Source organism: Drosophila novamexicana, unplaced genomic scaffold, assembly GCF_003285875.2.
Source record: "Drosophila novamexicana strain 15010-1031.04,08,12 unplaced genomic scaffold, DnovRS2.1 tig00000739-arrow-arrow-pilon, whole genome shotgun sequence".
Classification (NCBI taxonomy): Eukaryota; Metazoa; Arthropoda; class Insecta; order Diptera; family Drosophilidae; genus Drosophila; species Drosophila novamexicana.
The window spans coordinates 2,164,333-2,186,438 of NW_020824819.1; the positions used below are offsets into that span (position 1 = coordinate 2,164,333).

The 22,106-nt window shown below is 41.5% G+C and overlaps 3 protein-coding genes across 8 annotated transcripts in view; 2 read left to right on the forward strand and 1 right to left on the reverse strand.

Moving 5' to 3' along the window:
• Positions 1 to 4,023, forward strand: part of LOC115763443 (LIM/homeobox protein Lhx3) — a 29,702-nt gene extending 25,679 nt beyond the window's left edge. Inside the window, exons 1-7 of one of the 3 annotated variants that reach the window (XM_030706011.1) lie at positions 326 to 434; positions 1,621 to 1,795; positions 1,917 to 2,119; positions 2,179 to 2,371; positions 2,431 to 2,582; positions 2,656 to 2,850; positions 2,915 to 4,022. In XM_030706011.1, coding sequence (XP_030561871.1) covers positions 326 to 434; positions 1,621 to 1,795; positions 1,917 to 2,119; positions 2,179 to 2,371; positions 2,431 to 2,582; positions 2,656 to 2,850; positions 2,915 to 3,255 — 1,368 coding nt within the window. In that variant the 3' untranslated portion in view covers positions 3,256 to 4,022. Of the gene's footprint in view, positions 1 to 325; positions 435 to 1,409; positions 1,483 to 1,620; positions 1,796 to 1,916; positions 2,120 to 2,178; positions 2,372 to 2,430; positions 2,583 to 2,655; positions 2,851 to 2,914 lie in introns of those variants that run through there. The other 2 variants (XM_030706012.1, XM_030706010.1) reach the window with 2 other exon arrangements.
• Positions 4,024 to 4,992: 969 nt separating this feature from the next.
• LOC115763328 (protein gurken) lies at positions 4,993 to 7,135 on the forward strand. Its single transcript, XM_030705832.1, has 4 exons — positions 4,993 to 5,131; positions 5,310 to 5,650; positions 5,800 to 6,447; positions 6,528 to 7,135. Exons 2-4 carry the CDS (start codon positions 5,584 to 5,586, stop codon positions 6,722 to 6,724), a joined length of 912 nt encoding a protein of 303 aa, XP_030561692.1. The 5' UTR covers positions 4,993 to 5,131; positions 5,310 to 5,583; the 3' UTR covers positions 6,725 to 7,135.
• A 54-nt stretch (positions 7,136 to 7,189) lies between these two features.
• On the reverse strand, positions 7,190 to 21,938 carry LOC115763327 (A-kinase anchor protein 200). Of its 4 annotated transcripts, none has more exons than XM_030705828.1 (6): positions 21,812 to 21,938; positions 11,495 to 11,738; positions 11,013 to 11,429; positions 10,426 to 10,944; positions 9,136 to 10,176; positions 7,190 to 8,150 (listed from the first exon to the last, which is right to left on the reverse strand). In XM_030705828.1, the coding sequence occupies exons 2-6, from the start codon at positions 11,693 to 11,695 to the stop codon at positions 8,073 to 8,075; spliced, it is 2,256 nt and encodes a 751-aa protein (XP_030561688.1). In that variant the 5' UTR covers positions 11,696 to 11,738; positions 21,812 to 21,938; the 3' UTR covers positions 7,190 to 8,072. The 4 variants fall into 4 exon arrangements, with proteins under 4 accessions (XP_030561688.1, XP_030561689.1, XP_030561690.1 ...); XM_030705829.1 differs by lacking the exon at positions 21,812 to 21,938 and adding an exon at positions 17,938 to 18,186; XM_030705830.1 differs by lacking the exon at positions 21,812 to 21,938 and having other exon boundaries at positions 11,495 to 11,835.
• Positions 21,939 to 22,106: the final 168 nt, after the last annotated feature.

Genomic DNA, 22,106 nt, shown 5'->3' on the forward strand with positions numbered 1-22,106 from the left:
TCGCATTTCGAACTGAAAACTTTGATAACGGTAAAAACGTTGTCGTTACTTCGCCTTGCGTTGCCTTCGTCGCCGTCGTCGCAGTCGCCGTCGCCGTCGGCCAATGGCCATGCGCCAGTGCAAAAACACATAATGCCAAAAATGTGACCATTGTGAATGCTGTTGAATGTTAAACGGTGAACGTGTAGGCAATTCCTTAAGCAAAAGCGGCCACTCCAAAAAGGCTACCCCATATTTATGTTCACACACACACACACACATGCACACATGTGTATATGTCAGCCAGATCTTAGCCAGCACCTAGCCCAATCCACAGCGCGCCGGCATGGAACTTTTGAAGCTAATGATGTTCAAAAGTGACTTTCTGTCCAATGGCAAATGTGACGATCGCGTACCGCCCATTAATCTAAGTCAATTGCCAGATTTTCTGTTGTGTAAGTTAACCCAAAAAGTTGCAAATCTTACAATCCGACAAACTCACACGAGCTCAACTTATCATAGTGCCAGAATATGGTATCGAGAGATATATCTAAGATATCTTCCGTTTTCTCACCTGCAGAATCTTAAAGAAATTTATCAAATACAGCAGAACTTATATTCAGAGATTTTTCTTCTTTTAGTAATGTTACGATTGGAACAACAGATAGTTCCAGTTATATAGGATAAAGATATGGAAATTTGGAGAGTTTAATTCGGAGAGTTTCGGAGTTCTTGCGAATGAAGCACAGAAACTTAAGATATCAAGTCAAGAGACCATATTTTTATCATGATATACTTAATACTCAGATACAAAACAGATTGAAAACAAAATTAATAAATTATTGATTATATTCCAAAAATATAATAATAATATTGGAGGTATTTGAGAAAACATCTGCGAAGTTTTATGACTTTGAGAAATTTCCGTAAAAGTATTATTATTATAAAATCAGATATGTTTCATTTTAAGCAATAGAAGAAAGTTAAATTTGATGACAACGTTATTGTTTTTGTACGTTTTCCTTTGATACCCTGGAATCCATACAAAATGCTTAAAAAGCGGGTATAATGTTTTTTGTGCAAATGTTTAACATTTTTTTTTTGGTTAGCTCGCGTTCCTAGATTTCTTGAGCGAATCTACATCGGATCGGAATCGGAATAAGAAAAATGTATCGTTTACAAAAAAACTCGTTTTTTTTCTGGTCAAGAATCTATTAAAAATTAAAAGTAATAAATGAAACTCATTTATAATTTGCTTAATCGAAACTTAGCAAAAGAAACATTTCGGCATGGTTCTTAGGGTTCGCCGGGCAAATGGCAATTTTCTACATTCAAAACAGGCCTGAATATCCCATTTACATTTTTCATAATGACAGTTTTTAAATAGACGACAAGCCAGATTCAAATTACAAACAAATAGCTCAATTAAAATTCATTTCGAATTGATTTGCGAGAAAACGAGCCGAGAATTTAATAGAGAATTTTTGTTCAAAATGCAAATGGGTAAATCGCAGCAGGAGCAGGGTAGTCGCTAGCACGACCAGAGTTGCCACACACACAATTCGAACAGCCTGAGAGCAGTTTAGCAACAATTGGGTTTGGTAATTAATAATATATGTGAACTTCATGTTTTGTCCACAGCGACGATACCAAAGTGTGGCGGCTGCCACGAGCTGATCCTGGATCGCTTCATCTTGAAGGTGCTCGAAAGGACTTGGCACGCCAAGTGTTTGCAGTGCAGCGAGTGCCACGCCCAGCTGAACGACAAGTGTTTCGCCCGGAACGGTCAGCTGTTCTGCAAGGAGGACTTCTTCAAGTAAGTAAATTTCTCGAACGGCACAGACACAGGCCCAGGCCGAGCCGGAGTGTCGCCATTTGTTGTTGCCGGTTTTGATAAAAATCTCCCGTTGCCCGTTGCCAATGTTCGGGTCGAACAGACGTTATGGTACGAAGTGTTCCGCTTGTGATATGGGCATACCGCCAACTCAGGTGGTCCGTCGCGCCCAGGACAATGTCTATCATCTGCAGTGCTTCCTGTGCGCCATGTGCTCGCGCACCCTCAACACGGGCGATGAGTTCTATCTGATGGAGGATCGCAAGCTCATCTGCAAGCGCGACTACGAGGAGGCCAAGGCGAAGGGTATGTCCGACTCCATGTGCCGCGGCGACACAAACTAAATGACAGGCTGCCCATTGCAGGTCTCTACTTGGATGGCTCGCTGGACGGGGATCAGCCCAACAAACGGCCCCGCACCACAATTACGGCCAAGCAGCTGGAGACACTGAAAACCGCATACAATAACAGCCCGAAACCCGCCCGACATGTACGCGAACAGCTGTCGCAGGACACGGGCCTGGACATGCGGGTGGTGCAAGTCTGGTTCCAGAACAGGTAATCCAACTAAGTGATCCATTTGACCAAAGCTAAACTGATGCTCGGCTATGCTTTAGACGCGCCAAGGAGAAGCGACTGAAAAAGGATGCAGGACGCACGCGCTGGAGCCAGTACTTCCGCTCCATGAAGGGCAACTGCTCGCCCCGCACTGACAAATTCCTCGACAAGGATGAGCTGAAGGTGGACTACGACAGTTTCAGTCATCACGGTAGGTTAACCAGTCACCGCCAACTGCCCAAAACCAAAAACATCCTGTGATCCTCTGATCCTCTGATCCGCAGATCTTAGCAACGACAGCTACAGCACCGTCAATTTGGGCCTGGACGAGGGCGCCTCGCCGCACAGCATACGCGGCTCCTACATGCACGGCAGCTCCAGTCCGTCGCAGTATCCGCCGAGCAGTCGCTCACCGCCTGCGCCCGGCCAGAGCCATACGTTCGGCTCGTATCCGGACAACATTGTGTACACTAATATAGGTAGGGTTTAGCTGTAGTTGCTTTGTACGGGAGTTAACACAGATTTGTTGCCCTTTCTCTTTAGATCATGCTGTTGGCTCCAATTTGCTGCCCAGCAAATCGCATCATCGCCTGCACAGTAGCAACAATGTTTCGGATCTGAGCAACGATTCTAGTCCCGATCAGGGCTACCCTGACTTTCCGCCTAGTCCCGACTCTTGGCTCGGCGACTCCGGCAGCACAAACAATACCAGCAACAACAACAACAACAACAACAGCAGCGCGAATAGCAACAACAACAACAACCACAGCAGCAGCGGAGGCGGCAGTGGGGCGGCATCCAATGCAAATGCTACCACAAATCCAAATCCAAATCCCATTCCCAATCCAAATCCGAATCCAGCAACTCCCGGCGTACATTACTGATACTCAAAAATACTTTTGCGTTATTTTGAGATGCAGTCGCGCAATTTGCTGCTCGCAGCTGCCCAACAACAACAACAACAACAACAACAACAACAGCAGCAGAAGCAGCGACAGCACTAGCGACGCCATTTTGAAAGCTTTCGAGCGTCTTAACAGCGCTCAGCCAGCGAACTAACAGAAAAGCTTAACAGTTAACAGCGCCGAGCTTTCGTTGACTGCATTTCGGTAAATGCACCAATTTTATTACGTTTACTAATGTAACACAATTTGCTCAAGTTTCAGTAACTTTTTTTTTCATTTTGTTTATACTCGATAGAATGATTAGAATACGAGTAACTTGACATGTACATAACGAGTACACACATACATGCACACACACACACTCGCACACATTGAAGGATATGTATGTGGACATGCTTTAAAACAAACTGGCTTAAATAATAATGTTTAATGATTTTTCACTACGATTTATCACTTCCTGAACCACATTTGTTTGTACTTTGAACTTTGATATTTTAGTGTAATGTAAATATTGTATATTTGTGTATAGTAAAAAAAAGAAAGAACTACATTTTAAGTTAAATTAAGTCCGTATAGGGGGGGGGGCAGGACAGAGCACAACATTTATTATGCTGAAAAAGTGCCCCCAAAGAAGTTATTTATTGCTTTATATAGGAATACATGAATTGCATAGGAGAAATATCAATTACGAAAAAGTGATGTCGTATATACATACATATATCTAAAGTAATACCAAACAAATATATATAAAAATAAAGATTTCAAGCAAATAGAAATTTCAGCAAAATGCAAACTACGTAAAAAAAAAACAAATGATAACGAATTTTTAAATTTATTGTGTATTACAATAAGTTTAATTAATTCAAATAAATGCGATACAATTAATTACTATTTGACATGTAAGAATAAAAGATACAATTGTTAAAGATCACGAGTTTTTCTCTAAGAAGTACCGAATTTTTCAAGCTCCAGACTTTTTTTCTAAATTTGTTAAGCATATGTTCAGACTACAATTATCAGTTATAATTATGAATAATTACATTATTCCCTAATGAAGATCGGCGTGGGAAGCACTACGTCAAATATCTGTAAATATCTGAATATATCAGCCTATCGTGAACAAACGGTACAGTTACTCGACTCAACTCATTAATCAACTCGTTGCAGAAAAAAAGTTCTTGAAAAAAGTGTAGTGTGTTTTTTGGGTTTGGTGGTGAGTCGTGCCGGGCATTACACGAGCACGCTTCACGCTCTAAATTGAGGCACGCGCTCATCTCTAATAGGACTTCGTCTCAGTTGCAATAATGTTATTACAAATATACAATTATATATGTAGGAAAATCAGAAATATTAGATATATAGAAATGAGCATAAGACAAGTACCTTAGCAACATATACTAATTGCTTAACCGCAGGAATGTCCAACACAAATACGCATGATCATGATATTATGATTTGATCTCACTTAAGATTTCCTAGCCATTGAGTAATAATTAGACTATTACTCAAAAGTCGAGAGAGTTGAGTTGAGTCGAATTGAATCAGAGTTCTTTGCTTTGCTCTCACTGCAACGCTCTCCCAGTCTCTCTATCGTACGCTCCTTCTACTATTTCATTCATACTGAGCGCACTGAGCGCTGTTGGTACAACTGTTTCGCTCGGATGTTCTAGCCTGTCGCCCGCCTATTTGCTTAGTCTCTTTTCCAACGTTCGCGCAACGACATCGAGTGCTGAGGGAGCTTTTGATGCGCAAGGCGCCTAGATTTACTAATTAGTTGCTTACAATTATATAAAATGATTAAATAATGTTTTATCAAGTTCAATTTGCAGTAATTAAAAGGCCCCACATTTCTACGGTGCGTGCATGAGTTCGATTTCTATAAAAAGCTGCCAAGCAATATCTTTCCAATTCAATTTTTGTTTTTGTTGTCCGTGAGTGTGTGCGTGTATGTGTGTGTATATGTGACAGAAAATGTGCTGCCAAATCGAAATCGAAATACAAATGTCGTAAAATGTTCTATTTTTATTTTGCAGTAAATTCAACCAAGCGCAGCTACAGCAATTTATTGTTGTTGTCGTTGTTCAGCTGTGTGTGAGATGCAAATGTGTAATATGTTTTTGTTTCTGTTGCGACGCCAAATTGCATTTGCGGCCGATACGCCGCTCGATCCTTAAATTGCCGCATCGGATACATCGGCCACAGCCCCACAGTTAACAGTCAAAAGTACTTTCTCACTGATTTTCTTCAAGTCTTAACAAAACGACCAATTCCCGATAGAGACGCGTCCGCTCCGTGCGTTTACCAATAATGCAAATTCAATGTATGCCAATATTGAAAGTAATTTTCGTGCTCTCAACAATTGTCGCAGTCACAGGTAACACGCACTCGAATAATAATGGCACGGCATCAGAGTTGCCAGATCAGCATGCGAATGCAGCTGTTTACTGTTGTGTGTGTGTGTCTCATTGCATTCCTCTCTTCTTTTCTTGGCACTCGTTGTGGGGTCGGTCGGTGCTTGGCCAGATTGTTGCGCGAGCCGGATTTTACTGTTGCGCCAGCAAACGCTGCAGATTGAGGAGCATGTAGTCCAGCTGGTCAGCCGAATGGAGCTACAGCAGGCACTCAATCTCGATGGACAGCTCTCTGAACCGGATACATTTGGCAACACGGCACAAATGCCGCAAGAGTCGCTGGATCTGGCCATCCACGGCGAATTGGCATCAATTGCGACAACGGAGCAAGACACCAGCACAGAGCCCTGGTCCAGTGAAGTAGAAACGACGACTACGACAAATTCAACCACAACAAGAACAACAGCAACAACAACAAGAACAATTGCAAAATCGACTATCAAAACGGCAACTGGGGAACCGCCGCCCAATGACAGCACAGTGCAACTGGCAAGAGATGCCGCCATTTCTGAACTTAACGAAGCTCTAATGACGACGACGGCGACGCTTACGCCGACGACACCGATAACAACAAATGGCACTGGTAACCGAACGTTATCGAAAGAGTTTAACTTTAGGATTCCCTGCAGCGAAGAATATTTAAAGTATTTCTGCCTGAATGGCGGCAACTGCTTTCGCTGGGAAAGTTCCAGCGGCTTTAGTTACTGCGAATGCGCCAATGGCTATGGGGGCGAACGGTGCGATTCAAAGACTGAAAGCGGTAAGCAGCGCCCGGCTATATCTAATAACTATGTATATATATATATTTATATGTGTGTGTATTTTTGGTTGCCTTTGCAGGAGTTTATGTACCGTTTCGGCCCAGAAAACGGCTGCTAAAGACGGCGCATGTTGTCTTCTCCTTCCCCATGCTCATTCTGCTCTCGACTGTCTACGTTCTGTTCGGCGCCGTGTATATGCTGCGCAATGTCTCTGCGCAGCGGCGCAAGCAACAACAGTTGCACTTGCACAAGCAGCGCTTTTTTGTTAGCTGTTAAAAACAAATATCGGGATCGAGAACGGAATCGGAATCGGGGTTGCCAGATTGCTTTTCCCTCTATCTTTCATTTTTCAATTTGGTTGAAATAACCAATTAACGTTATTATTGATTTTTTTTTTTTGATTTGGAAACGTATTTTTGTTTCATGATTTGTTATAAATGCCAATTGAAGCATTTTTCTAAGATTCTTTCTTAACGTTGCGCAACGCTTTAATTTATTTAATTACATATAATTTGTTTAGTAAATTCTTTGTATTTAGTTGCAAAATAAGAGCGCTCTTTGCTTTAGAAGCTTCGTTTTAAGCTTAGTAGATTTGTTTTGTAGTAACATTTTGTTACGCTATTTAGTATGTATTTAATATTTAAACTTTAGCGTGTATCACTGTTATTATTATTTTTGTAACACTTTGTTACGCAACAAAATCAAACAAATATTGTAATTAATTCTTGTATTTATGAACAAATACTTTTTGTAATGCATTAAAATCGGGACTCAAAAGTTTATAAAACTTGAAATGTTGCATGCCTTTTTGTTTATATCTATATATATTTATTATTATTATTTTATTTGTTTTTCTTGTGGAAGGCAGTTTTTGCTCTTCGAACCATTCCAATATCAAAGCTCAAGTTCAGTTTTTAGTGGAGCACACTTGCGTTTTATATTTTATAATATATATTTATCCAATATTTCGTCCAAAAATTCTTTACAAATTTCTTAGAACTTACAGTTAAATGTATAGTAGAAAATATTCAAAAAATTCTTAATTTCATCATTTCATGGATGATTTTTGTTTTATATCATGATCATCAATATGACAATGGTATGTATGCGTGTGTGTGTGAGTGTGTATATGTGTGTGTGATTTCTTATAAATGCGTGTTGATGGATTATTTTACGAATTTACGTGTGATTGCAAAATTGCCAGCATCAAAATTCAGTTGCACCAACACTTGAAAACCCGTTTCAATCGACTATTGGTAGGCGATGGGCGTGGCTGGAGGTGGAGTTGAAGTTGGTGTTGTTGGTGGTGGTGGTGAAGTTGGTGTTGGTGGCGATCGTTGTGTGGTGTGTTAGGTGTGTTTCATATATTCTGTATTTTCGTGCTCTTGAATATATGCTGATGTAATCTTGGATTAGGGATATGAAATTCGTACAAAAATGATTAAAATATGTAAATGTTAAAAATGTATTTTGCTTTTTTTTGCTCTCTTGTTTATCATTTAATTGTTGGTTTTACGTTGCGTTGTTTTCTTATTTGCTTTTATCATTTTTTTCTTGTTTTTTTTTTTTTTTTATTTTTTGTTGGTTTTTTAATAATATGTAATATATATAATAATTATTAGTATTATTCGCATGTCACGGGCAGGTCCTGTGTTGTAACATCTGCCGCGGCGTTCTTCTCCTTTAGATCCTTGGCGATATCCTAAAAGAACATGCGAAAGAAATGTTATTAACATTTATTGTCATATTAAATCGCATTTAAACATTTTGTCAAATTAAAGGAGCATGAACACAGAGCGAAAGGAAAAGCAACTTTAAGCACAACAACAACAATTAAAATATAAAATGGCAATGACCTTTGTTGACGTTACAATTAAACAACAAAAATAATTATAGCAAAAATTATGTATGGGAATTAAAATCAATTTTAACGGCAGTTTCTCACTTTTAAATAAAGTACTGTTGTAAAGTCTGCGTTTAGATGCGTTACTGCGGCCGAACAGAGTTGTTAGATCGGGCAACTGGAGTAAGGTGTGTGTGTGTGCGTGTTTGTGCGTGTGTGTGCATGTTTGAGTGTGGGTGGCTTTAGGATTAGGATGGGTAGGCAAGAAAGGCGTCAGTTTGCGTTTGTATTTTGTTAATATTAAAGTACATGGATAATCAACGAGCACAATTACAATACAATTTAAACTTGCGCGCAGTTTGTTTTAGTAACATTCCATTTCACATTTCATTCACATTCACATTCAAAACGTAAGATCATGCAGTTAGTTACCAGCAAAAGAGCGACCTCAAGAGTACCACCTATTAACATAGCCATTAACTTAACAGACAACTGCAGAACGGACTGCCGCAGTTTTACAGGAGAGAAACCATTTACATTTTAACATTTACAAATAACAGAGTTAACAGAGCTTGGCTGGGCAAGCGCAAAACAACAACAGAGCTGATGCAATTCGAGAAGCACAGAAAGAGCAGAGAGCAGAGAGCGGTGAGCGGGGAAAAACAGTGATAGAGCGCAGCCCAACGCAGGATATGATACCGGAATTAATTAAATGATGCATCTGATTGCTGTGTGGAGCGACGACTGTTAAGACGCGTTACGACTATGTCAATGGGGTAGAGTGTGGTGGTGGTGGTGGTGGTGAGGTAGAGTTGAGTTTTGATTGAGTTCGTTTTTTATTCACCTCAAGATGAGCAGCATCTTTTATGTCCACGTATGCATCCAGCTTTGTTATGCTGCTGCTGCTGTTATCGCTGCTGATCATTTTATTGTTATCGTTATCGGTATCGTCATCGCTATTTATTTGCATATCCTCCAGCTCCGGCACACTTTCAATTGTCACCTTGCTATCGTTCCCCCGCAAGCTGAGATCATCTGCAACAGCGCTGATTTTCTCGCTGATAACATCCGGCTGTTCAGCAATATCCCCTGCCTCGATGATGTCCTCAGCCACATCATCATTCGCTTTCTCATCGCAAATTATCTCTGGCTGTTCCACCAGCTTTTCATCATCAACCTGCTCTGGTTTTTTCAGTTGCTCCTCCGCCTCCGTCTCAATGTTATCATCATCGTCGTCATCAACATCGGTAACAATCTTTACGGCAGAACTCATTTGCTCCTCACTGATGTTCTCTAGAATTTCGTCCTTCTGCTTGTCCTGTTCCGTTACGATATCGGCCGCCTGCTCGGTTATTTCCTCAACAAATGCATGCGCCTGGTGTTCAATATCGGCCAAAAGTGGACCATCCTCCGCTGTGGCTGGTGGTGCATCAATGTCCTTCTGCTTTGCCTGCTCGATGTTCACGAAGCTGTCGTCATCGTCGTTGTCGTGCGTCTCATCGTCTGTGGTCAATGCAAATGCCGAAACACGCGACGGCGGCGGAGACTTGGGCAGTGGTGGTGGCTGACTAAACTCAACTGTAACCACATTGGCCTCGGCGCTAGCCGCAACAGAAACTAAGACATCAGCATCAGCGGGATTGGGCTCTGGGACGCATATAATTGTTGCGTCGGATTCAAGTTCTAGTTTGGGCACAGGGGAAACACAAACCACAGCCGTTTCGGGTACGAGCTCAGCCTGGGGCTCGCTTTCAGCGGGAGGTGCAATAAAAACAAAACCCTCGGAATCGGAAGGCTCACTAACAGCCGCTATAATAGCGGCAACCACTTGTTCTTCCTCGGCGTCAACGTCGGCGTCGGCGTCGGCGTCGGCTTGCACTTCGTCCTGCGCTTGGGAGGTGGGAAGATAAACGGAATTGTCGGTGGTGGTCTTGGTGTTGGTGGTGATGTTAGGTATTGTGTTATTTTGGGTGTTGGTTGATTGGGTCTGAACTAACTCTGCGGCGGCAATGGTCTCTGTCTCAGTGATTGTGATTGTGGTGTTCTCAGTGGCTGTGGTTCTTGTTGTTGTTGTTGTGATACTCGTATTTACAGTGTTCTGGTTGTTTGTGGTGTCTAGTTGTTGTTGTTTTACCTCGATTTGCGACTTGTTCTTAATTAGCTCGGCCTCGGACTCGGACTCGGCGACAGGTGTTGGCGGTGGCGTGGCAGTCTCATTGTTCTCGCCAACTCCATTTGTGCCGCCGTTCTGATGATGCGGCGGCTCCTCACCCACACTGTTGCCTGTTACTGCTGCTGCTGCTGCCTCCGGCTCGGTTGGGGATTCAGCCAAACCGTTCTTGTCGCCATTGGTCAATACGGGCTCGACTGCGCCATGACCGTTGGTAACAGCTTCGGTGGTATCGTTGCTACTGACGGGCTCCGGCACAGCGATCTGCTCGACAGCCTCAACCTTCGACTCGGTGGTGTTGGTGGTTGGTGTAGTTTCCGACTTGACTGGCTCCTCGCTAACTGCTGGCGCGGATATCTTGTCAGTTCCGTTCGCCTGTGGCTCCTGTGGTTGCTTTTCCTGTTCGCTGCTGGCTGCACCATTTTCGGTGGGTTTCGATTCAACCTTGGTCGCCGCATCTGCAGGTGCTGCGTCCGCGCTTTGCTGTAAAAGCACAAACATTTATTTGTTACTAGAAGCTATAAAAATATAAGCTGCATTTAAGAGTTAACCTCTTGTTTGTCTGCGGCAGCTGCTTCTGGTGCTCCTGCTGCTCCTTCGGCTTCTGCTGGCCGCTCCGCCTCGCCATTCGTTGGCGCTGACTCGACGCCGGCGGCCGCTGCTGCAGTTGGCGAGGCAGGCTCCTCTGTCTTGGCTGGCTTCTGTTTGTCCTTTTTGCCAAACGATATGCTTCGGAATGACCATTTCTTTTTCACCTTATCCTTCTTGGACTTGGACTTGATGCTCTCATCGGCCAGAGGTGAGATTTCCTCGGCACCGCTGCCCTCCTTGAGCGAGCCCGAGGCTGCGACTGCCTCATCTTTAGCAGATTCAGCAGACGCATCACCGGCGGCGACATCAGCATCTGCAGTTTTTTTCTCGGTGGTTAAATCTTTGTCGTTTTCAGAGTTCTCTTCGGTCTCCTTTTTCTGCAATTGCATCAATTCAAAATAAGTTTAAGCATCGACTCCGGGCCATTGTGGTTGGGACTTACCTCTGCGGCGCCCGCTGCATCCTCGCTGCCGCCGGGACTCTTTTCCTTTGTCGTTGCCGCATCGCCATTTAATGCGGGCGGCGCCGACGTCTGATCGACATCTTCAATTTTCTCAACTTTGCCAGCGACTTCGTCGCCCTCGCCAACCTTTTTCGGATCGGTGGTGATATCAATTGAACGCTTGCTCTGAGCTTTACCCATTTTTGCTGCTCCTCTTTAATTGCTAATTGGTTATGTGTCTGTTCTGTAAATACGGGTGGAGGGGTGGAAGGTTGGAAGGGGGTTGTGCAACAAGAATTTAGAAAGAAAATAACATCAAATTAGTTGCCTTCTATTTTATATATATATATATAGAATTATTTTTTTTGTTCTGCTGATTGTTATTTATGTATTTAGGTAATTATATAGATATATGTATATTTAATTTGATTTCTTTAGACGTATGTTTTTTTTTCCGCAAGTGTCGAGTGTCGAGGAGTATCGAGAAATGGCAACGCACACTTTAAATTGAACTTGCCATTTTATTTTTATACATTTGACATTTTAATGCACGCCAACTTCTGCTGCTGCAGCCAACGACAACAGCTACAACTATGCCTCTTCTTGCGGCTAATCTGATAACGCCAAGATACAAAAAAAACATTTTACGTTCTCTTGTTTTCTTTGTGTGTGCACCTTGCCTTATCAGAACAGCGAGAAGACGCAATACGTGCCTTTCCGAAAACAGTGAAAACTTCATGGAAAACACCCGAGTTTATCCTGGGAATACATTTCAATTCATAGAGATAACTGTGGACCATTGCGATTATTTAGATACTTTTTTAATCAAACAAATCATCGATTGAGGGTTTATCAATTTAGTAAGGAACTAAGTCACATATTCATGAATCTGAAATTGTAATTCTGAATACTTTAAATAAACGCTCTTGTAATTTTGTTTAAGTTTTAAACACAGTTTCTGACCGAAATAAAACCTCGAAATTTAGGAAACACAAATTTCGGACTTTTAAAAGTAATGTAAGTATTCGGAGTATGCCTACATGTATCACAGTTATTTGTCGCTAATCTGTTCAGCTAGACAACAAGACAAAACAACAAAAAGCATTAAAAACAAATGAATAATCAAAAAAAATGTTGCGCCCGGCAAATGAATCATCCAATCCAGGAAATATTTATGAAGCAACACATGACGACGTTGACAGAGGCTGACACATACAGGGCAAAAGAGCGCGAGAGAGGGAGTGCGAGCGAGAGAGGTAGGGCGAGCGAGAGAGGGAGCGAACGCGCGAGAAAGCGGGCGCGGCATAAACCCCCTTTTTACTGTTCCTGATACTGGCGTAGTATGCGTCACTTTCGAAATCGAATTACACGCCTCGACTCTGGGTAAATGAAACAGAAACCCAGCCGCACAATTTAAACGAAGCGAGAGGAGAGCGAAAGGGGGGGGGGGGGGGATTCAAGCACAAAAATTAAAAAGTGAAGTTTCTTCGTGTTTAGGGGTTGCAAAAAGAAAAAAAAGCCGCGTGTACATGTATAGAGGAGCGGCGGCTGCTGAGAACCTAAGCTTGAAGTTGTCTTTGTTCGCGTTCAAGTTACCTTTGGATGTATTGATTCGCGGTCAGACTAGAACAGCTGCGGTAACAGCTGCTTCTGGAATTCGTGCCGATAAAAATATCATTACGATACTTTTTATTTTAGTGAATTAAACAAACTATAAATTCGATATTAGGTACAAAAAATTCCATTCTAATGTAGATATTTCACTTATGAGTTAAAACTATTCAATTTGTTACTAACTCAATTTTATACATTTGGTTAGATTTACGCACAGTTCATTGTAGCAGGGGCTGACTGTATGGAATGAATACAAACGAAACCGAAACGAAACATTTTCGGAGTAATCATCACATTTCATTGGCTGTTCATCGATTCGTTCAATGAACCCAATTCACATCAATGAACACCTCAAAGACGAGTGCTTCAAATGTTTTGGATCCACCTGAAGATTAATATATATGTATGTATAAGTGTATCTGAAGCAAATTTGACGCTAGGCATAAAAGAAAACAACAATTTGAGGCAGCAATTAATTTGATCGTATAATTTCAAATGAAATATCCAAGCGCTTCGAATAGAATACATGCAAAAATGTTGATGAGTAATCGCAAGAATATGCCGACACATACACACACACACAGAGCCATACACACGTGCACACACACACACACGCAAGTAAACACAGGTGTAGCCGTAACTCAACCCTTACCAAAAATAGACTGCACAATAACCAACTGTGCGCGTACTAAGCCAAAGCTGGCAACAACAAAAATATAATAAAAGCGCAAGTAAAATTGCGGCATGACGCATCGTCAAGTCGAAAAGGACAAGGCAACAAGGATAAAGCGAGCTTGTGCGCAGAGGGTTGCCGGCCGGCGTTTCAATTCTACTACTACTACCACTACTACTACTACTACTTCTGCATGCATGCTTGTGCCATCAAATACTACTACACTTACGCAATGTACAGCAACAACGTCGACGGTCATTGCCCGTCGTTGCCATGGCAAGGGCGCGACGCAGCGCGGCGAAGCTAACGCTGACGCTCGCGTCGACGCTACGTCACAGCGCAGAGGCAAATGGGGGGCGTGTGAAAGTACTTGGGCGGCGCCGCAGCCCACATAAAACAACAAGGGGCACCAAAAATGTGACAGCGTTGCCAGACTGACGGCGCACGGCATGACATGCAGAAAATGCGAGGGACAAAGCGCGCTTACAAGATTAGCATAGCCAGAGTCCAAAATATATACATATGTACGTAACACAGTGATTGACAGCCTCTTATTGGTTGTTCCATTAAAATTACCCAATTTCGGCGGCGTCGGCATTATTCAGAGGGCAGACATTTCGTGTAAGTTTCTTTTTTAGTTAATTTTATTTAAACTTGACCTTTTAGTTGTCGCACACACACGCAATAATGGAAATGCCGCTGGCCTCTCACACCTCTTACTTTTAAGTCGCGCCTTTGTGTTGCATTCAGTAAAAGAAAATCTATAAACGAAGGGACAAAGGAAAGCAAAGAGCACACACAAACACACACATACACACAGACGCAAGGCAGGCTCGGGAACAGAGTGCTGTCGTCTATAAATAAAAGCGCATTTATCAACAATGAAGCATGTTCGAAATGCAACAACAGCTACACAAAGAGCAATGTATACATGTATACATGTATACATGTATACATACACTTGCGTAGTTTTGTGTGTGGATGTGTTCAATTGTCTGCTCTCTATCAATTTTGACACTTTAAGCTGTTGTATTGCTGCTGCGGCTGCGCTTTCAATTTGACGCCTGCTCCTGCTCCGCTTCCCGCACCGCTACTAGAAGATCATGCTTTGAGACCAGAGACGATACGTAAATTAAATTGATTGTGCAGGAATGCGTGAGCTAGTGTCGGGGACCGGCCGGCCGGCCCAACTGGACAAACATTAATTTCATGTCATGCTACACACAAACGCACATAAATATGTCTGTATGTATCTGCGCATACAATACACAGATTCTAGTTGGGTTGCATTGTCGGGCATTTATAACATTTATAGCGCTGAGAGCTTGGTAAGTGCGCGCGTACTTAAAACCGCAAAGCAGACGTAATTGAACTTTTATAAGCTAATCTAAACGAACGCCCACACCCTCCCTTTTCGTGGCACTACACACATACACACACACTTGACAGCTGACACACGCACACACACAATTGTACACATACTTGCATAGGACTGCATCATCTCGCCTCTTTCCTTACAATTTCATCAATCAGCCGCCAGGCGGCGACAGTCGCATGTGCAAATACATACATACACACATGCATACATACATATGTGTGTATAAAGTATCGTAATAAGAAAAGGAGCGAAGTGCAGTAGACTCAACAATTAAATACAAACGCAAATACGCACACACACTATAACATATGTTCACAGACCCAAGTGCAAGCAGTGCATATTTGTTACTTTGCTATTTGAGACGCATCCATTTGTATTGCTCCTACTGATAAGCCACGCCTAAATATAGCTCAAAACAAAATAACAAATCGCAGACACACATACGTACGTACATATATACCTAAAAATATATAGAAAATGCACTTAAATACAATAAATGCACATAACACAAATTGTCAAGAGTAAATATATGTAACAACAACAACAACAACAGCATATTGTGGCCCACGCAGCAAAAGGCGTCAGCAGTCCAGAAACTGAGGGGGAAGCGCACTGTGAAAAATGTGTGCGAAATGCAGACAACGGCAACAAGAAAACGAAGAGCAAGAACAAGAACAATAACAGTCGCTTCAAATGAGCGCGTCTCGGAGAATGCCTCAAATAACCGGATATAATTGGTTAGCGCAGTGTTGCCGTTGTTGTCGTTGTTGTTGTTGTTGTTTTGGTAGTTGTAGTTTTCGTATGGGCTGCGACAATATGAAAAGGATACATAAAATAAGTGCCATAATTAGTTACAAACTGAAAACTCTCATATACCACATACGAGCCGCACGCAATACAACAATACAAATGACAAAACGAAGAAAACATTTTCAATTATCATTTCCGGTCAGCTTTTGACGGACAATGATGATCCGGCATTGTGGTGAAGTATGCATATCTGAGCGAAGCGGACTGAATTCTTCACAATTATTGATATGTACACTGTTATTGTACTTAATGCGCATAGCCCAAATATAAACATACATACGCACACACATACACATATGCATTACCATAACGGTAGTCTCAGATACTTTGCTATCGAAGCGAACCCCCCAACGAATGATAAACTGAAATACATATATATAAATACATTTATAAAAAGAAAATACAGTAATAGAGAGGAAGTGTCTCTAGAAGGCAACAACAACAACAACAACAACAAGAACCCAATACAAGGCAAGGCAAGCCAACGCACACTCAATTGATAAACGAATAAAAACCGAGGCACAAAGAAACTTCCTATCAATTGCATTGCATGTGGTAATTGTATGTGATTCAGAGTCGGCGCTTAACAATAGAAATGACGGTTTAACTTCTTAACATTTTTCACTTGAATCCAATCTAGTATATATAACACAAAGTGGGCGCTACGTGACCCCATATACACAATCCACATATACTAACACACACACACACACACACACACACACACACACACACACACACACATGTACACATTTTCCCCGTACATGTATGCAAATACATAACTGCGCTTCAGTCGAGATATCTGCGACTTACTGACAGCAGCATATCAAATGATAAGCTAAAAAGAAATTGATCTTGGCAAACAATATGCATACGTAGACTTATCATCATTTCGCGGGCGTGTGTGCTTGTTGCGATAACGCAAAACGTAGTACTAGATAAAACAAAAAATCAGCGTTAAGCAAATCTTCAAGTTCCAGAACTTGTAATCTCGAAAATTCCATGCCTGTTTCCACATTATATAAGCCAAAGGTATCAGCCAGGCACAGCCTAACAAATCGTTTTTAAAACAACTATAAAACTTAAATTAAATATTTTAAAAATTTTTAAGAATTTAAATGATTTCGTATGAAACTGCAAACATTAATCAAACTGAATGTTTACTTCGGGGCACAGTTTTCCCACAAGGCGGCGTTGATCCCGTTTACCAAGAGCAGGCAGTGTTGCCCTGTTTAGCTATATTATAGCCAGATTTGGCGGAAACTAGGAAGCATTCTAAAAGCCAATAAACTGGCTAGTTGGATAATGAACTGATGATATTACAAATCCGATTTACTGAATATTGCCTTACAATAAAATTAACCTTAAATATGCAACACATTAAAATGTAGTTCATTTAACGCAAATTGTAAAATTCTGGCAACACTGAATGTCGGTTTTACAATTGTAGCCAAAAACTTGAAACACGCACACAGTCAAAACTCGCAATATTGTCGAAGGATGCGGATGCAAGTAGAAAGCGTAGCTAGCAAAAAAAAAAGAAGTGGGCTGCGGCTGCTGGTGGAACCGGTTGTTGGTGCCATTCTTGTTCTCTTCCTCTGTTTCGGTCTTTGGATTTTGCGGCTAATTAAGGAGTATGATTGTGTGTGTGTGTGCGTGTGCGAGTAGTTTAATAAAAAGAAGTTGTTATAAAAGTTGTAGAAACAAAGGCGAATATCAATTAGTCACCCATGTTGGTGGTGGGCCGTTTGGGTGCTTGATTTTTACCTAGAATGAATGAGTTGTCTCACAAGTGGCGCGCGCTGTCGGTATTCTGATTAGAAATTCAACGCGCTGCACGCTTTGTCCGCACCACTTTGGTATTGTAAACGGCATTTTAATACAACAATAAATAATTCATAAGACAAAACGACGAATGGCGAAAATCGACGCCCGCTGCTTCTGTGCATACATACTTCCGGTACTTACTCTTTGTCGTGTGTCGCGTCAGCTGCGCGGGTGGCCACTGCTGATTTTGCGAGTAGAGAAGAGAAGAGCTATTTCTTGCAATTGTTTGGCACAATGAGCAGAAGAGCTTTTAATTTAACAGTTAATAACGGTTGAAGCACTTTCGTCAACACACATGCACACACACAATGAATGCACTGCCAGAGAAATTGCCCGATTCGTAATGTTCTGAAAAAGCCGACGCACAAGAACCGAACACTAAACCGTCCAGCTTAAATAACAAACAACGACTGCTGCTGCCAGACTCGCGATCAGCGACGAAACAGAAGCAACAGAAAGCAGCAGAAAAGAAACTTCTTCTTCAGGCGCTTGCAGTGTAAGCAGAGCCAGAAGCAGAACAGTAGACAAAGAGAGAAAGGCCGGAAACGTCGGGAGAGGCGTAAACAGCTGAAATGCGGGCTCCAGAGGCAACAATATTGCATTAAATGACCATCAGCAGCAGCTATCGATAAAAGCGATAGTGATATTTTTTTGTTGTTTCTTTTTGTTGTTGTTCTTGTGCTGCTGTTGCTGCTGCTGTATGCGTGCAATGCGTAAGGAGTCAATAACAAAACTAATGAGCCTTGACGGCGGCAACGACACACACACACATGCATACATACACATGCACACTTTATTGCTTTATTTTGCCATTCATACTTCACACAATGACCCCACATGGCAGCAAGCGGGCTCTGTTGCAGTACGAGCTTTAAATAAACAATAGCACTGCAAGAAAAGGGAGGGAGTGTTGTAAAACGTAAGAGTTCAGCCAAAGTGATATACTTGGTAACTTTTGTGTTGAATAGTGTCTGTTAATTTGCTGAAATTGAAGCTGATTATCGAAACGTTTATCATTTAATTGAAACGAATTCGAATTCGGCGACTCTTATTGATAACTGCATATGACTGCACGCTTAAAAAAAACAACAAATATTTTTAGGTTTCCAATGCCAAAGTGTTGACATGCCTTGTCAGTGCCCCCACCAACACACACACATACACACACGCACTCATAATCAACATGTGCGTAAAAGATGTTCTTGAGCAGCGCGCAGTCACTCTATTTTCTCCTGAACAGCCGCCATTGCCATTTTCTCTTTTATTTATACACATACAGACACATGTATGTGTGTATTTATGTATATGTGGGTGTGTTGCGTTTTGTTGCTTTCAATATTCTTGTATTTTTTCATCAAGCCAGCAAATTTTACCGCTTCCTCCAACCGGTACAAAAACCCAGCCTTACCACTAGAAATACTATTGCCAAGTAGTTTTTCCTACGTACAAAGCGTATGTACATACCTATTTACAGTTATGTATACATGTGCCCAAGTGTTTGTTTATTTATAGTGATCGGTGGCGCGCAATTTAAATTGTTATAAATGCCAATTCACTAAAACAAAAAAAAAAAAAAAAAAAAAAAACAAAACAAAACACAACGGCAGCAGCCTTTTATATGAAAAATAAATATGCCATATTCAAAAATATTAGTAGCCAAAGCAAAAAATCAATCCGCAGCAATAACAACAAACAAAGCAATAAGATGAGCAGCACACGAAACAAGAGACGGCGACGCAGCCGACGTCAGGTCGGGCCGGCCGGCTGGTCGCAGATAAGCAGCGGCCACGGCTTTGAAGCAATGCTGCCGGATCGGCACAAATTGCGTTGTTCGAGAAAGGCAGGCAGGCACTTTTCTTGTTATTGCATGAAAACCCTGTACTTGAGTGAAAATGTGGTCGCCGTAACGATAGATAGTGCAACTGATTGGAATATCAGAAAATATCAATTTTGAAAAAAAGTCACTTTCCTAAACACATTAAATCTTAATTTCATCATTTTTTTTATGTATTTATAGTTCGAAAAAGCGAATTCCAAATATGTTGTATATATATTTTCTTAAGTGGCTGTTAAATAAAAGGCAGACCACCAGCTGCCAGACAGCTTGAGGCATTTTAACGACTTCTGAATTGACTAAGAAAGATTATACTTCTTTCTGCCTATTATATTTAGTTTTGGATCAAGATACTCGAGATTGCCCACGCCCAACCGCAAGTTGCACTTGGCAGAGAGTACGTAACGGTATTGCAAATATAAGCCACAAAATTGTTTGCCTTTATGGCAACCACAGTCGGCAACAGTCGTTCAGATCCCTCAATAACAAAAACAATTTCGAGCGAGTGACAAACACTACACCCCCTCCCCCTCCATCAACAAACGTTTGTAATTTGAAGCGACTTCAATCCAGCCCCGAGCTAAGCTAAAATGCGACTTAGAATGCCAGACCAACATAAAGGACGGATATACTGTGAACACTTTTATAACGAATACTTTTTAGCTGTTAAATTAAATAAAATTAAAAATAGTAAATATCAATCACGATACTTTTGAATCTAGTTGAATTGTATTGGTAATATCGGCAAATGCACTCTGGCAGAAGAGTTTTCACCGCGATGAGTGCATATACATGCACATACACACACACAGGCAGACACACGCGCACAAACACACAGACAGACACAACATAAGCAGCAACGCCAGTTAGGGCGGTGGCTGGCTGCTGCCTGGCAGCAGGCTAACTACTCTCGTGTATTTTGTTGCTTCACTGACTGCAAACTTGCGACGCAATATTTTTATAACAGAGGTAGGTGTTTTTTGCTTCTCTCTCTCGCTCTCTCTGCTGCCCACTTTTTCATTTAGAACTGAAACGATCCTCGGCTTAAGCTTCTGCCGAAAAAACTGGACGAAAGTAAAAGCCAATACAATAACAATACAATAACAAACTGTGATCATTAGGCAAGGATATTTTTAGCGTACAAGTCTAAGTGCAAAAGTGCTGGCAAGTGTAATCAGGCGTAGAATGCTTAAACAAAGACAAGACAACGACAATGAAAAATAAGTCAAGTCAGGCAACTTGAACGAACAAGGCAACAGCCGCAGACAACACACACACACACACACACACACGCATTCGTACTCTTACTCACACAACAAACATGCATGTGCATGCATATACACGCATTTACAAAAGAAAGAAGCGACAAGAAGCAAGGAGTGTACGAGTGACAGCACAAAGCGTAAAAAAGGATAAATGAGGCACGCAAGGGAAAGAATGTTGATAAGCAACGAAGAGCAGCAGGCAGGGAATAGAGAGCGAGAGAGATAGGCATACAAAAGGAAAGAGAGGGAGAGACAGAGAGAGAGTCAAACGGATACAAAGCCACCGGCAGCGACGCCGACAGCGGCGACGTAGTGGCAACGCCGACGCAACTGCAGGCGGCACACCCAAAATTGAGAAAAAGGCTGCAAACAACGCTAAAAACTATTAACAACGAGGCGTAGTTTTAGGGGGTGCGATTTAGCTTCATTGCAATAAATAGCCGGCCATTTATATATGAATTTTAAACGCATTAATCGTGAAATTTGCTCATTTATTTAGCGAATTTCCTGTCAACGCGCCCAGCCCACATACACGCATACACAGGCAAGAGCGTGGCGTCCTTTTTGAATTATGTATGCCTGGGCTGTATGCGGCACTTATACCAATAATATATAAAGCATTTTTAAAAGATACAAGGATCTTTGCACTCGGTGTATATGAATTATAATAATGCATACATTTGTCAACAATTAAAACTCATAATTCACAAAGTCTCGTCCTACACTCGCATTCACACACTATTAAAACTCCAAACGTACATATACAAAGCGTTATACAGAATTTCAACTACAAGCACTTACACACACAAAGGCACTCAGACAGCTTGGCTTGGTTTTTCAAATTTCGTGATTGCCATTTTTTTTGCGCTTTTCGAACTCTTTTATGAATGAAATGAATATTGTAATTTGCATTTACCTGGCTCGTTACTTATATTACGCACACGCACTTTATTCTTATATTCTGATTTTTCAAATATAAACCGTAGTTCTTTCTTTCTTAACTACTTTCTGTCTCTCGTATATCTGTCAAACAAACCGAATGCGTTGAAGCAGAGTATGTGTGTGAACGATTGGGCACATTTTTTTTCATTTTCATTCCCTTAACGTAGCTAAGTGCTGATATTTATCGATAGTTTGAGAGTTTCTAGTCAAAGATGGGATAGGACCGTTTGACCGCTGTATAATTCAAATAAAAGACAAGCTCAATTCGT

What these genes read in the sequence shown, in the direction of transcription:
- LOC115763328 (XM_030705832.1), top strand. Translation starts at nt 5,584, where the DNA reads ATGCAAATTCAATGTATGCCAATATTGAAAGTAATTTTCGTGCTCTCA. An exon ending in AACAATTGTCGCAGTCACAG is followed by an intron (nt 5,651 to 5,799) that starts GTAACACGCACT and finishes GTGCTTGGCCAG; the next exon opens with ATTGTTGCGCGAGCCGGATT. An exon ending in CGATTCAAAGACTGAAAGCG is followed by an intron (nt 6,448 to 6,527) that starts GTAAGCAGCGCC and finishes TTGCCTTTGCAG; the next exon opens with GAGTTTATGTACCGTTTCGG.
- LOC115763327 (XM_030705828.1), bottom strand. Translation starts at nt 11,695, where the DNA reads ATGGGTAAAGCTCAGAGCAAGCGTTCAATTGATATCACCACCGATCCG. An exon ending in AGAACAAGTCGCAAATCGAG is followed by an intron (nt 10,177 to 10,425) that starts GTAAAACAACAA and finishes TCCCAAGCGCAG; the next exon opens with GACGAAGTGCAAGCCGACGC. An exon ending in AAGATGCTGCTCATCTTGAG is followed by an intron (nt 8,151 to 9,135) that starts GTGAATAAAAAA and finishes ATGTTCTTTTAG; the next exon opens with GATATCGCCAAGGATCTAAA.